This window comes from Natrix helvetica (assembly GCF_964273705.1).
Source record: "Natrix helvetica genome assembly, chromosome: 1".
Lineage (NCBI taxonomy): Eukaryota > Metazoa > Chordata > Lepidosauria > Squamata > Natricidae > Natrix > Natrix helvetica.
The window spans coordinates 13,779,908-13,795,802 of NC_138548.1; the positions used below are offsets into that span (position 1 = coordinate 13,779,908).

Here is a 15,895-nt window from a genome sequence, read left to right on the forward strand (position 1 = left end):
CTCCCCCCTCCTCTCCCCCCCCCCCAAGTGTCACTTGTCCCATTGGCCAATTAGCTAGGTTGGCTATATTTTTTTCCTTATCCTTGAACTTCCTAACAGATTCCTACCAGACGTTCCATGCCTTATGGGTGCAGACATAAAGGAACATTTGTAACCTGACAGCTGTTCATTCCAAGTCCCTCATAGCCAGAAATAAACTAGAATGAAAGAAGGGATGGGACAATTCTCCAGTCAACTTCCTTTTTGCAAAATAAGTTACAATACAGAAGTGGATGGTCAAAAAAGAACTACATAACCTATGGTGTGCTAGGTTGCACCCATGATTTTACACGCATAGACACACACACACACACACTCATGGGGAGGCCTCAAAGTAAATGTCGTCTCCTCTCTTTTGGAAACCGTGTAGAACTTAGAAGGTTCTCCTTAAATTTATATTACAGGTAGTCCTCGACTTACAACAGTTCATTTAGTGACCATTTATAGTTACACTACACAGAAAAAAGTGACTTATGACTGTTTTTCACATTTATGTTGTGGTCTGCCAGCAGAGCTGGTGGCAGATTCAGACAGGGAGGAACATGGGGCAGTCCTGGAGTCTGGGGAAGGCTCTGACGAGGGCTCTGTGTCAGAGGCAGAGATGGGGCCAGGGCCGTCTGACAGTTATCAGCTGCCTTCGGAGTCGGACATCAGTGGGGCAGAAGAACAGCTGGAGCCTGTTCCCTGTGTGCGCATGCACAGAGCTGCCAGGAGAAGGGAACAGTTAAGGAACAAGGGCCGACTCGGGAGTAAAGGCACAGGTGGACAATGAGTGGCTCCTCCCAATAGGGAATAAATAAAGAGGAGCGAAAGGGGAGTGGAGTTTGCAGGAGGCAATTAGTTCAATTCCTTAGGGTGAAGATCTATTCTTGACTTCTTGCCAAGTAATTGCTGCTACAGCATGGCGTTTTGAACATATCAGCCTGGCAGCTCTCCAAGCCTGATAAAGGTCTGTAGTTGTGAAATCTCAGGAAAGACGGTTGGCCGGGACTTTGCTGGAGAGAAATTCATTTAAACTAAATAAAAGAGGTTTTATCGGGACAAGGAGTCGGCTTCATGAACTTGGGAAGCTTAAGTCCGAACAATTTATGACCGTTGCAGTGTCCCCAGGATTATGTGATCCCCTTTTACGACCTTCTGAGCAGCAAACTCAACTGGGAAGTCAGATTCTCCTAACAACTGTGTGACTAACTGAACCATAATAGCGATTCATCTAACAACTGTGGCAAGGAAGGTCATAACATGGGACAAAATTCACTTAACAACTATTTCACCTAGCAACAGCAATTTTGGGCTCAATTGTGGTCGTACGTTGAGGACTACCTGGATGGTTTTAGTGTATTTTTTTTCTTTTGTTTTTAATTGTTACCACCCAGACATCCGTTTGGGTTACTATGCAAATTTAATAAATTAATATTGTGCTTTTTTAGGGAAAAAAGAACAGGTAGAAGGGCCAGCAGTGCAAATAAGGAGAAAGAGGAGACAGTGAAAAATGGAGCAATTGAAACAGATCCGTCAGATTGAGTTTCTTTAAAGTTTCATATTTTGAAAAACGAACGTTGACGTTTTCTTTCTTTCTTTCCTCGTTTTCTCTTTAGGAGGCTCAGTTCTCTTCCTAGCTAGCTTCTGAGCTTGGTATGGATAATGGTAGAGCGGTGGAGGGTCAAATGGGCTTAAAACAGAAAGATGCGGAGATCAGAGTCCATGGACGTATCCTGCCAGAGGTGAGCAGTTTGCGTCTTGCTTTTTCATAACTCTAGTGTCCGTGAAGCAAGTCAGTACAGGTAATCCTCATCTTAGGAGAATTCATTCAGTGAAGTTGCAAATGCACTGAAAACATGACATAGGCCAGTGATGGCGAACATTTTTTTCCTCGGGTGCCAAAAGGGCGCGCATGCATGTAATAGCGCACGCATGCGTGCCCACACCCATAATGCAATGCCATACTCCACTCGCATGCGCGCACAACAAGCACCACCCCGCGCGCATGCGTGCAGGCCTCACTGAAGCCTCCGGAATACCAGTAGGTCCTTTGGGTTGTTTTTTGTCCTCCCCAGGCTTCCGGAAAAACCCCTGAAGCCTGGGAAGGGCGAAAAACGGCCCAAAGGGCCTACCGGAAGTTCGTTTCTGAACCTCTGCTAGGCCATTGGCCTGTTTTTCACCATCCACAGGCTGCGGAGGCTTTCCTGAAGCTGGGGAGGGCGAAAAACGGCCCAAAGGGCCTACCAGAAATTCATTTCTGAACTTCCGGTAGGCTGTTGGGCCTGTTTTTCACCATCCACAGGCTGCGGAGGCTTTCCTGAAGCTGGGGAGGGTGAAAAATGGCCCAAAGGGCCTACCGGAAGTTCGTTTCTGAACTTCCGGTAGGCTGTTGGGCCTGTTTTTCGCCATCCACAGGCTCCGGAGGTTTTCCTGAAGCTGGGGAGGGTGAAAAATGGCCCAAAGGGCCTACCGGAAGTTTGTTTCTGAACTTCCGGTAGGCTGTTGGGCCTGTTTTTCGCCATCCACAGGCTGCGGAGGTTTTCCTGAAGCATGGGAGGGTGAAAAATGGCCCAAAGGGCCTACCGGAAATTCGTTTCTGAACTTCCGGTAGGCTGTTGGGCCTGTTTTTCGCCATCCACAGGCTCCGGAGGCTTTCCTGAAGCATGGGAAGGTGAAAAATGGCCCAAAGGGCCTACCAGAAATTCATTTCTGAACTTCCGGTAGGCTGTTGGGCCTGTTTTTCGCCATCCACAGGCTCCGGAGGCTTTCCTGAAGCATGGGAGGGCGAAAAATGGCCCAAAGGGCCTACCAGAAATTCGTTTCTGAACTTCCGGTAGGCCGTTGGGCCTGTTTTTCGCCATCCACAGGCTGCGGAGGTTTTCCTGAAGCATGGGAGGGTGAAAAACAGCCCAAAGGGCCTACCGGAAGTTCGTTTCTGAACTTCTGCTAGGTCGTTCGGCCTGTTTTTCACCACCCACAGGATCCGGAGGCTTTCCTGAAGCATGGGGAGGGCAAAAAACACCCCCCCACTTGGGAAAGCTGAAAATCAGCTGGCCAGCGCACGCATGTGAGTTGGAGCTGACAGAGGGCAATGCCTCGCGTTCCCTCAGATATGGCTCTGTGTGCTACCTTTGGCACGCATGCCACAGGTTCGCCTTCATGGACTTAAGACTGTTTTTCACATTTACGACCATTGCAGCGTCCCCATGGTCACCTGATCAAAATTTCAGATGCTGGGCAATTGACTCATGTTTATGACGGTTGCAGTGTTCCAGGGTCCCTTGATTCCCCTTTTGCGACCAGCAAAGTCAATGTGGAAGCCAGGCTCGCCTAACAATCGGGTTAGTAACTCAACAACTGCAGCGATTCTCTTAACAACGACGAGAAGAGAAGCCGTAAAATATGGCAAAACCCATTTAACAAATGTCTCACGTAGCAACATAAATGTTGGGTTCGATTGTGGTCATAAGTTGAGGACTACTTGCAAAAGACAAATGAGCAAGAAGCTTAAAAGTAGCAGCAAAAGAATTTTTTTGAAAAAAGTATTTCTCCCTTAAAGCTATATGCAGGGTTTATTACAATCGCTTAACAGACAGCACATAAAGAAGTATTTTATGCAATTTACGCATTGGGAAATAAAAGTTTCAGTGCCATTACTGAAAAAGCTTTGTGGAAATGAATAGTGTTGACGTCCAAAAGCAGCATTGCAACATGGAAAAAAAGGCTCCTGAACAAAGAGATGGGAGCCAATGCTCCTATAGAGTTAGTCCTCGACGTACGACCACAATGGAGCCCAAAATCTCTGTTGCTAAGTGGGATATTTGTTAAGAGAGTTTTGCCCCATTTTACGACCTTTCTTGCCACAGATGTTAAGTGAACGCTGTATTTGTTAAGTTAGTAACACGATTGTTAACTGAATCTGGCTTCCGAATTCCCCTCGTTGCTTGTTGGAAGGTTATATAATTGGGAGGGGGGGAATTATATAGACAGAGTGTGAGATATCTAGTCAAAATAATATTCCTTTCTCAGAGAGTCAAGGACACCTTGCCCTGCACCTGGAGCAGCGTGACTGGGAGGCATCTCCAGTTGGGATAGTGCCTGATTGGACCATGTGATGGACATGTGGGTGCTGGGCAAGGGCTTGGACTTTCTTTTGGGTGGGTAAAACCTGGAAGCTTTCAGATTCGGGTTTTCCCAGATGTGCCAATATGACATCTCTAATAAAATGGAACTTTGAGGAAACTCAAGCCTCGGAGTCTTCTTTTGCTGGGGGTGTTACTAGGATCCCTAACATCCTGAACACTGGATCCAGGGACACTGCAGCCGTCATAAATATGAACCATTTACCAAGGATCTAAATTGTTATCATGTGACTCATAGGGATGCTTCACTGGTCCTAAGTACGAAAAACAGTCATAAGTGGCTTTTTTTCAGTGCCGTTGTAATTTTGAACGGTCATTAAATGAAATGTTGTAAGTCAAGACCTACCTGTATGTCCTCTTCTCTTGTTCCTCTCTTGTGGTTTGAATCATATGGTTACAAGTTTGAGTCTCTGACTCTTAACTCTATATCAGGGGTCTCAAAACCTTGGCAACTTTTAAGACTTGTGGATTTCCAACTCCCAGCCAGCATAGTTGACTAAGGGATTCTGGGAGTTGAAGTTCACAAGTCTTAAAGTTGCCAAGCTTGGAGACCCTTGCTGTACATGAATGACTCTCTGAGTGTGTTCTGTTGTTTTTTTGGGCATCCCAATCCTACTGAAGACCCAGACTCAGGTCAGTTGAAGACTTACTGGCTGCATTCATGTCATATTTCAAAGCTTGTTTGGGTCACCCTTTGTTAGGTATTTTTTTCTCTTAGCATGCTGAGCAAAACCTGCCTGTGTCATTGTCATTCATTAATCCAGGGGAAAGTCTTTGTGTAAACGATTAACTATCATCATCACCTTTTAACGATCCCATAATCCCTTGTAGGGTGGGGTCTGGGCAACTGAATGGAGCTAGCAGAGTGTTTCATGGCCAGATGCCCTTCCTGTCGCCCATGCAGAGTTTTGTTCAGCAGATATATTCTCATTGTGCACAGAGAGAGAAATATCTTCCTCTACCTAGGATCAAACTCACAGCCTCCTGATTGTGAGGTGAGAGTTCACTCTAGGCACCACTTTGTGTAAATGATTACCGTATTTTTCAGAGTATAAGTATCCTCCCCCCCCGCCCCGAGCACTCTACAAGCCTCCTAAAGGCCATTCATGCCCTTTTTTTAAAATAAAAAATGGTCCCGTTTTTGTGAAAAACAGGCCAGTCTTGGGAGGTCTGCAGAACGCAAAAACTTTTTAAAAAATTTTTTCCTCTCCAAAATCTTGGTGTGTCTTATACTCCGGTGCGTCTTATACTTCGAAAAATACGGTAAGTATCCCCATTAGAAACTTTTGTACCAAGTTCTGCTACCAGTTTAAAAGCAAAGGAAAGTTACCAATGACTTCCACTAAATAAAAATGCCTGCCGTTGCTTACGAGAGAGGGAGAGCCCTAGCTGCTGTTTTTCTGCTCCATGATTTGGTCTCTAACATGTTCTGTTTTTTTGGTTCCAGAGTCCTGAAGAGAAAAAAAGTGTGATCAACTCCTTGGTGTCTGGGGCATTGGCTGGCGCTGTGGCCAAAACAGCCGTGGCACCGTTGGATAGGACGAAAATAATTTTCCAAGGTAAACATGAGAGTAGGATGGGAGAAATGGGGATGTCCTCCTATCTTTCTCACTTATGGAAGCAGTCCTAGCTTCCTCTAGATCAAGGGTGTCAAACTCAAGGCCTAGGGGACGGATGCAGCCTGCGGGGTGCTTAGATCTGGCCCGCAGGACCACCCTGGAAACAGCAAAGGACTGGCCTGTGGTGTTGTCTCTGCCAGCAAAAATGGAGCTTGGGAGGCTTTCGCTGGCAGAAAGTTGCAGAAGGCCGTCGCTGTTCTGACCCAGGCTTCCTTAAAAAGCATGAAGCAAAATCTTGGTCCCTGCAAAACCTCTTTTATTTACACAACTGTGAATTCCTTTCATTCACAGTCAGATAGGCTTGGCAAACAGTCTTTCAGGGGGATATTTATCCACACAAACCTTATCACGGTTGGAGAGTTTCCAAATGCAGGGCGAGGCAACGCTTGGCACAGATTTTGTACTTTCTATTTATTTATGTGTTTTATCTGACTGTACTCCGCCCCGAGTCCCTTTGGGGAGAGGGGGCGGTATAAAAGTCCAAATAAAGTAAAGTAAAGTAAGTTTCAGTGTGAGCAGAAAAGTATAGTGTTTGAGCGGCACATTTTTATGCCTGAGCACCTGAATTTTTTTCACAAATGTCACCTAAGACAACAACGAAATCAGTATTACAGTGGGGCAAAAAAGTATTTAGTCAGCGACCAATTGTGCAAGTTCTCCCACTTAAAAAGATGAGAGAGGCCTGTAATTGGCATCATAGGTAGACCTCAACCATGAGAGACAAAATGTAAAAAAAAACCCAAACTATCACATTGGCTGATTTGGAAATAATTTATTTGTAAATTATGGTGGAAAATAAGTATTTGGTCAATATCAAAAGTTCATCTCAATATTTCGTTATATATCCTTTGTTGGCAATGACAGAGGTCAAACGTTTTCTGTAAGTCTTCACAAGGTTGGCACACACTGTTGCTGGTATGTTGGCCCATTCCTCCATGCAGATCTCCTCTAGAGCAGTGATGTTTTGGGGCTGTCGCTGGGCAACACGGACTTTCAACTCCCTCCAAAGGTTTTCTATGGGGTTGAGATCTGGAGACTGGCTAGGCCACTCCAGGACCTTGAAATGCTTCTTACGAAGCCACTCCTTCGTTGCCCGGGCGGTATGTTTGGAATCATTGTCATGTTGAAAGACCCAGCCACGTTTCATCTTCAATGCCCTTGCTGATGGAAGGAGGTTTGCACTCAAAATCTCATGATACATGGCCCCATTCATTCTGTCCTGTACACGGATCAGTCGTCCTGGTCCCTTTGCAGAGAAACAGCCCCAAAGCATGATGTTGCCACTCCCATGCTTCACAGTAGGTATGGTGTTCTTTGGATGCAACTCAGCATTCTCTCTCCTCCAAACACGACGAGTTGTGTTTCTACCAAACAGTTCTATTTTAGTTTCATCTGATCATATGACATTCTCCCAATCCTCTTCTGGCTCATCCAAATGCTCTCTAGCAAACTTCAGATGGGCCTGGACATAGACTGGCTTAAGCAGGGGGACACGTCTGGCACTGCAGGATCTGAGTCCCTGGCGGCGTAGTGTGTTACTGATGGTAGCCTTTGTTACATTGGTCCCAGCTCTCTGCAGGTCATTCACTAGGTCCCCCCGTGTGATCCTGGGATTTTTGCTCACCGTTCTTGGGATCATTTTGACCCCATGAGGTGAGATCTTGCGTGGAGCCCCAGATCGAGGGAGATTATCAGTGGTCTTGTATGTCTTCCATTTTCTAATTATTGCTCCCACAGTTGATTTGTTCACACCAAACTGTTTGCCTATTGCAGATTCAGTCTTCCCAGCCTGGTGCAGGTCTACAATTTTGTTTCTGGTGTCCTTTGACAGCTCTTTGGTCTTCACCATAGTGGAGTTTGGAGTGTGACTGTTTGAGGTTGTGGACAGGTGTCTTTTATACTGATAACAAGTTCAAACAGGTGCCATTGATACAGGTAATGAGTGCAGGACAGAGGAGCCTCCTAAAGAAGAAGGTACAGGTATGTGAGAGCCAGAAATCTTGCTTGTTTGTAGGTGACCAAATACTTATTTTCCACCATAATTTACAAATAAATTCTTTCCAAATCAGCCAATGTGATTGTTTGGTCTTTTTTTATATATTTTGTCTCATATACTTGAGGTCTACCTATGATGCCAATTACAGGCCTCTCTCATCTTTTTAAGTGGGAGAACTTGCACAATTAGTAGTTGACTAAATACTTTTTTGCCCCACTGTATTTGAAACTCAAAGTTATGTTTCTTCAAGGTACTCGCTTAATTAAAAGTGTTATATAATGTCAGTATCACTTAACAACGCTCCTGCTTAGCAACCAAAATGTTTGCTCAGGAACTCTGGCATTTGAAGCACGCAAGTCTTAAAACTGTCAAGTTACAAGACCCTTGCACCCCTAACCCTTTAGGGAAAAAAAAACCCCAGGGGTCTTCAAACCTGACAGCTTGAAGACTTGTGGACTTCAACTCCCAGAATTCCTCCTCCAGTCATGTTGCGGCGACGTCATCTGCGTGGATCCATCTTCGGCTTTTTTTTAATTAGAGGGAGCATTGCCCGTAGGAATGAATTGTTTCCCGCAGAAGCCCACTCCCCGTTAACTCCTCTTTTGTTTCCTATGGAAGGGGCCTATCACCTCCAAGGTTTGGCTTTACTCTTAAGTCGACCCTGCTTTCTAAGTTGTTCTTCTGGCAGCTCTGTGCATGCGCACACTGGGAACAGGCTCCAGCTGTTCCTCTGCCTCACTGCTGTCTAGTTCCCTCTCTGCCTTCGATGCGGAGCCCTCGTCTGAGCTTTCCTCAGCCCCCAGGACTGGCCCACGTTTCTCCCCAACCTCCTCACTCTCCAGCTCTGCTGCCAGCTCTGAGTGACGTCGAGCTGGTCACCACAATCCCCCCTCCCCCGAGATCAAACACAACCCTGATGCGGCTTTCAATGAATCGAGTTTGACACCCCTACTCTAGATCAGTGTTTTTTAAATTTGACAACTTTAAGATGTGTGGTCTTCAACTCCCAGAATTCCCTAGCCATCATACTGGCTGGGGAATTCCGGGAGTTGGTCCACACATCTTAAAGTTGCCAAGTTTGAAAAACACTGAGGTAGATGCATGGAGTTCAGTTCCCAGAATTCTCAGTGGTAAGTCTGGTGGTTGAGGAATTCTGGGATTTGGAGTCTGTAGATCTGCAAATTTGGACAAAGAACTGCATTTATTCCTGGTTTGTCATTGCTCTAAACCAGCCTGGAAGCCAGATTTGAGGGCTGCCTTTAAAGTCTGGCTTGATACTGAAACTAAATGGCAGGATTTGGAAAGTCTGCATGCTTTTTTTCTTTTTTAAATCCTGGTTAATTTGTAATTAGTTTGTTCAACCCTCTTTCCCCAAGGCCTTTGACAAGCCAGGAATAAGAAGATTTTAGGTGTAATTGTTTGTGGAAGCAAGGCCAGCGTATTCTTTAAAAGCAGGAGTGGTGGGGAACCATGGCCCCATTAATTTTTGTGGACTTCAACTCCCAGAATTCCTGAGCGAGCATGGTCTCCCTGCGTTATTAGAGCATATCTAATAATTTTCTTGTTATTTTGGACAGGTGGCGAGAGTTTATAATTCACAGCCTTCTTTGAATCCACTTTGGTTTCTTTTTTCTAATATTCAGATAAAACTTTCTTTCCTATAACTTAAATCGATTATTTACTAACCTGCATTGTAGGATGGTACAAAAGACAATAAGGATCTCTTCTTATGACATCCTTTTAGGGATTTGAAGAATGTCCTCTTAAGACTCAATATTCTCACTTCCTTCGATCTATTTGCAGGACTTAGTTTTTGATCTCTTCTATTCTCTCAATCTGTTCTAGTTGTCTGACTCCTCCTTAAAATATGGAAACCAGAATTGGACATACTGTTTGTGGTGGGATTTTGATTAAGGTAGAATGGAGACAAATTTGAATTCCTCCTGTCATTGATAAGCATGTCCCTCCATCTTCTCTTCGTAGCTTGTAATAAAAATGTTGAAGAGCACAGGGCTAAGAACCGGGTCTTATTGTAGCCCTACACCAGTGGTCGTCAAACCACGGCTCGCGAGCCACATGCGGCTCTTTAGCCCTTTGAGTGTGGTTCTTCCGCCACCACTGCGCCACCTCACGTTCCTTGTCTTCCGGCCGTGCCCCCACTCGTGGAAAACATAGGTGCACGCACGCCCCGTGCAATTACAGCCCGGAGCAGGACCAAAGCCCCTCTCCCAACTGGCCCTTCCTCCCTCGGAGGGCTTTAGAGGGAAGCTTCTGCAAAAGCCTGGGTCAGTGAAAACAAGCTGTGCGCGTGCGCCTATGTTTTCCACAGTGTGGAGTAGCGGCGAGTCTCTGGAGTCATTGCTGGCCACGCAGAGCCTCGCCGCTGCTCCACGTGGTATTTTGTAGACAGACAGACAGACAAAGGCATAGAGAGAGAGAGAGAAAGAGAGAAGGAGGGAGGGAATCAGAGAGAGACTGTCAGACACACAGAGAGAGACAGAGAGAGAGACAGAGGGGGAGGGAGGGAGAGACAGACAGAGACACACAGAGAGAGAGACGCACAGAGTGATTAAATGAGTGAGTGAGAGACAGTTGGCCATGCCCACCCAGTCACATGACCACCGAGCCACTCCCACAAAACAGGCCACACCTTCTTTTGGCTCTCAAAAGAAAGTTCAATCGTTGTACTGTTGATATTTGGCTCTGTTGACTAATGAGTTTGCCGACCACTGCCCTACACCAATGTTTCTCAACCTAACTTTAAGATGTTTGGACTTCAGTTCCCAGGATTCCCCAGCCAGCATTCTGGGAGTCGAAGTCCACACGTCTTAAAAGTTGTCACGGTTGAGAAACACTGGCCTACACCATATCTCCCTCCCGGCTAATGTGGACGTTAGGTGCCAATTCACAAAGGCAGCGGAAACGGTTCCCTTCCTTGGTTGGGGTGTTGCCAACCAGAAACTGACTGAGTGCAAAAATGCTGATTTGGGGCATGGATTAGGTCTGCCCATAGATTTCTTAGTTGCAATGCTGATGTGTGTATGACTTCTTCTTTTTTCTGTTTTCAGTGTCGTCGAATAGATTTTCTGCTAAGGTAAGATGAAAGATCCTTCTCTTTTTTCTAAGCTTCATTGCAGGTTGAGGGAAGGATTTAATCTCACTGAATTGCTCCCATGGGTCACTCTCATTTTAACACCCCTCCCCCTTGCCCCTCCTTTTAGCCTCTTAAGAGCCAATGAAAATTAATCAAAACAGAACTACTTTTAACCGGTAGGCACATGTATGTGCCGTGGTGGCGCAGTGGTTAGAGTGCAGTACTGCAGGCTACTTCTGCTGACTGCCGGCTGCCAGCAGTTTAGCAGATCGAATCTCACCAGGCTCAAGGTTGACTCAGCCTTCCATCCTTCCGAGGTGGGTCAAATGAGGACCCAGATTGTTGGGGGAAATAAACTGACTCTGTAAACTGTACAGAGGGGGGCTGTGAAAGCACTGTGAAGCGGTCTATAAGTCTAAGTGCTATTGCTACGTGCCAATTGAAGTAAAACCGTGGGGTTAAAATTCCAGCAAAAGAATAGACATTAAAAGAGGAATGCAACCCTCATGAGGAGTCTGTGTAGCTGATTGCTAACTCCAACACAGAGAAAAAGAAGCCTTTGCTCTATGTAAGCAGGCAGATAATTGGATGTGACATTGACTTACCTTATAGTAGCATCTGAGTGGGTCTAGCGGCAAAAATCTTTCCTTCTCGCTTAATCGCCTCTCCTCCATCAAAAGAAAGGGACCCAAAGGTTCCCAGTGTTTCTGCTGGACTCTGCCTCCTCCTCCTCCTCCTCCTCCTCCTCCTCCTCCTCCTCCTCCTCCTCCTCCTCCTCCTCCTCCTCCTCCTCTTCCCCTTCTCCTTCGCTTTTGCCTCCTCCTTCTCCTCCTTCTCCAACTTTTCCTCTTCGTCTCCTTCTCTTTCTCTTCCTCCTTCTCCTCCTCCTTCCTCTTCCTCCTCCTCTTCTCATACATTTTATTGTCTCTCTTCCTCCTCCTCTTCCCCTTCTTCTCTTTTGCCTCCTCCTCCTCCTTCTCCAACTTTTCCTCCTCGTCTCCTTCTCTTTCTCTTCCTCCTTCTCCTCCTCCTTCCTCTTCCTCCTCCTCTTCTCATACATTTTATTGTCTCTCTTCCTCCTCCTCTTCCCCTTCTTCTCTTTTGCCTCCTCCTCCTCCTTCTCCAACTTTTCCTCCTCGTCTCCTTCTCTTTCTCTTCCTCCTTCTCCTCCTCCTTCCTCTTCCTCCTCCTCTTCTCATACATTTTATTGTCTCTCTTCCTCCTCCTCTTCCCCTTCTTCTCTTTTGCCTCCTCCTCCTCCTTCTCCAACTTTTCCTCCTCGTCTCCTTCTCTTTCTCTTCCTCCTTCTCCTCCTTCCTCTTCCTCCTCCTCTTCTCATACATTTTATTGTCTCTCTTCCTCCTCCTCTTCCCCTTCTTTTCTTTTGCCTCCTCCTCCTCCTTCTCCAACTTTTCCTCCTCGTCTCCTTCTCTTTCTCTTCCTCCTTCTCCTCCTTCCTCTTCCTCCTCCTCTTCTCATACATTTTATTGTCTCTCTTCCTCCTCCTCTTCCCCTTCTTCTCTTTTGCCTCCTCCTCCTCCTCCTCCAACTTTTCCTCCTCGTCTCCTTCTCTTTCTCTTCCTCCTTCTCCTCCTTCCTCTTCCTCCTCCTCTTCTCATACATTTTATTGTCTCTCTTCCTCCTCCTCTTCCCCTTCTTCTCTTTTGCCTCCTCCTCCTCCTTCTCCAACTTTTCCTCCTCGTCTCCTTCTCTTTCTCTTCCTCCTCCTCCTCCTCCTCCTCCTCCTCCTCCTCCTCCTCCTCCTCCTCCTCCCCCCTCTTCCTGAGAACTGTGGGCAAGAAGGAGCAGCAGAGGTATATTCGTTCTGGAGCAAGTTTCTTCTGAGAGTTCCCAGTCTTGGCATCTGTTTTTCTGGGCTTACCATGGTCCAACCGCCTTGTCCCAGTTTCTGCATCATCTGGATACCTCACGTATATTGCCGTCAATGAAAGAAAGGCGGATACCAACCCATTCTGTGGGAGTTTGGTTGGGACAACAGGAACCACATTTTGAGGGGACCCCATTGAGTTGCAACCTGAAAGCGTCCTACGCCCTGCCTGCCTGCCTGCCCTAACCCAACCTCCCCATCTCCAAATTCTCTCTTTAAAAGCTCACAGCTCCTTTGCCTTTCAACTGTGTCAGGCCTAATCCAGTTCCTCGTCTACCTAGGAGGCCTACCGGCTGATCTATCGTACCTACCTCAGTGAAGGCTTCTTCAGCCTATGGCGAGGCAACTCGGCCACCATGGTCCGGGTGGTCCCCTACGCGGCCATCCAGTTCTGCGCACATGAGCAATATAAGCAGCTTTTGGGCAGCTACTATGGCTTCCAGGGAAAGTAAGTTGTTACAGAGCCTCAGTCTGACTCAGTCTCAGTCCTTAAAAGTCTCGGCCTGAGCAGGTGGGAAAGACATTGTCAGGGGCAAGAAGGCAGGAAGCAGGAGAATTCAGAAGGGTTCAGATTTACTTCATGCTTCCTATACACAAGAATCTGAACTACTCACAAGGCAAATTTGTCCCAGATAACTGTTAACAGACTTCAGAGGGGGCTGTTGTGGCCCACCAGCAATCCGGCAGCAGATTCAGACAGTGAGGAAGTTGGGGAGGAACCTGGGGAAGGCTCTGATGAGGGCTCTGTGTCAGAGGCAGAGAAGGGGCCAGGACTGTCTGACAATTATCAGCTGCCTTCAGAGTCAGACATCAGTGAGGCAGACGAACATCAGGAGCCTGTTCCCAGTGTGCGCATGCACAGAGTTGCCTGACGAAGGGAACATGTAGGAACAAGGTCTGACTCGGGAGTAAAGGCACAGGTGGACAATGAATGGCCCCTCCCATAGGGAATAAAATTGGAGTGACAGGGGAGTGGAGTTTGCAGGAGCAATGAATGGCCCCTCCCAGAGAGAATAAAAGAGAAGCGAATGGGGAGTGGAGTTTGCAGGAGACAATTAGTTCATTCCTGCATTCTTGCCAAGTATTGCGGCGTCTGAAAGATATCAGCCTGGCCACTCTCCAAGCCTGATAAAGGCCGGTAGTTGTGAACTATCTTGAAAGACTGTGGGAGAGGAAAGACTTTGCAGGAGAGGAATTCACTGTAAATTAAATAAAGGGTTTATCGGGATGAGGACACAGCTTCATGCTGCTTGGGTTTTTGTGGTTTATAAATTTTGATTCATTGCTTCCCCTGATGTATGAATCCTGCCAACTGTACTTTTGTGGCAAGGGAACACAGCCAGAGTTTTGGAGTGAACAGTGTTCAGTTTGTAAGCTTTTTTGGCCCCGTCTGAGTGTTCTTTAGGATCTAGTTAGCCAACAACCAAAGAAATTCTCTTTTTCAAATACTACTTTTGCTGCAGGGCGCTCACCCCTCTGCCCAGATTCATCGCAGGCTCTCTGGCAGGGATCACGGCTTCCATGTTGACATACCCCCTGGACCTGGTCCGTGCCCGCATGGCAGTAACGCCCAAGGAAATGTAAGTAGTTAGGGAGGGGTGTGAGGTGTATTCTTTTAACTATTATTGTTCCTGAAAACCTACGTAGTGAAAGGTTGGGAGCACAGAGACTCTTCCCAATGAAGACTTGCTTTGATCACTTTCAAAGCCAAGAAAGTTTTGCCAGTTATGACAAAAAGAGATAATGTCTTCTGCAGAAGGCTTCCTTCCGCTCCAGGATTGTAATTGGTTCAATAATGCACTCATGCGCCATCTCCGACGTATTCTTGGCATCACCTGGCATGACAAAGTTCCAACTAGCGCAGTCTTGGATCGTGCTGGAATTTCTAGCATGTATACACTATTGAAACGGCGACGTCTCCCCTGGCTTGGGCATGTCATGAGAATGGCCGATGGTCGGATTCCGAAGGATCTCCTGTATGGAGAATTAGTGCAGGGAAAGCGCCCCAGAGGGAGACCACAGCTAAGATATCTGCAAGAGGGATCTAAAGGCCTTGGGAATGGACATTAACGGCTGGGAAACCTTGACCTCTGATCATTCAACTTGGAGGCTAAAGACGCAGCATTGCCTCCTCCAATTCGAAGAAACACTTGTTCGGCAGACTGGCAAAGAGGCAGTCCCAGAACCAGGGAAATCTGGGGGCTGGGCAGTGGACAGAATGTATCTTCCCTCAGTGTGGAAGGGATTGCCATTCTCGAATTGGCCTTTTTAGCCACACCAGATGCTGTTTTAGGACCTCTTTTCAGAGCACGATACCATAATCTTTTGAGACTGAAGGATGCCAATGAATGAATGCACTCGTCCATAAAATGGTTTGCTTGCTCATAATTTAGTTGGTGAACCCATCAAATATCTTGGGGCTCTACAAATCACAATGACAAAAAAAAAAAAACATTGACAGGACTGTAGTGGAATGTAGTCTGGATTCCCAGGAAGGAGGGATAAGGGATGGTTTTTGTTTTTCCACATTCTTCCACTGTAGTCCTTTTGTGAGAGTACTCACAAAAAGATTCAGCCTACCCTAATCTAAACAAAGATGACAAACATGGCCAACCTGCCAACACATTTAAATTCCCCACCCTTGGGAGATTCCCTAAAATACTGGCACATACCCCAGGACAGCTGTAGATCCTTAGGACTTTCTCCATCAACTGTCCCATTGCCATATACAGAAAACGAAACTCTTAGGACATTATTTTACCAAGAGTATAACTTTACTATAGATCCATATAGGCACAGTAGAAAGCAAAGCCAGCTCTGACTTTTAGTGAGAAAAACTGCATGGTTAAAATCCCCCTTCCCACCCGCCCCGAGCCACCCACTGTCCATTGTATCCACCAATCCAGTGCCATCTCTTTGTTTTGGGAAACAGTCTGCTCGGCTCTCATTGTTCGACCTTGAGGTGTTGAGATTATCCCAGGTCACAGATGGTGCACATGAATTCCTTAATTCCTTCCCATCCATCCATACATTCCAATCACCTCCCCCACCCCACCCCTGGTTGTCTGGCTGTGAGCGAAAGTGCAAAGCGAGTTGGCCTTGACTTACTTTCTGCGAACTTCTTTCTAACTTTTG

The 15,895-nt window shown here is 46.5% G+C and overlaps 1 protein-coding gene across 2 annotated transcripts in view; it reads left to right on the forward strand.

Annotated features, from left to right (window-relative positions):
* The window catches only part of SLC25A42 (solute carrier family 25 member 42), a 51,618-nt gene that overhangs the window by 29,857 nt on the left and 5,866 nt on the right, over nucleotides 1–15,895 (forward strand). For both annotated transcript variants that reach the window (XM_081939137.1, XM_081939138.1), the window contains 5 exons: nucleotides 1,638–1,763; nucleotides 5,611–5,722; nucleotides 10,847–10,872; nucleotides 13,042–13,208; nucleotides 14,224–14,340. In XM_081939137.1, the coding sequence (XP_081795263.1) occupies nucleotides 1,677–1,763; nucleotides 5,611–5,722; nucleotides 10,847–10,872; nucleotides 13,042–13,208; nucleotides 14,224–14,340 (509 nt within the window). In that variant the 5' untranslated portion in view covers nucleotides 1,638–1,676. The remainder of the gene's footprint in view (nucleotides 1–1,637; nucleotides 1,764–5,610; nucleotides 5,723–10,846; nucleotides 10,873–13,041; nucleotides 13,209–14,223; nucleotides 14,341–15,895) is intronic.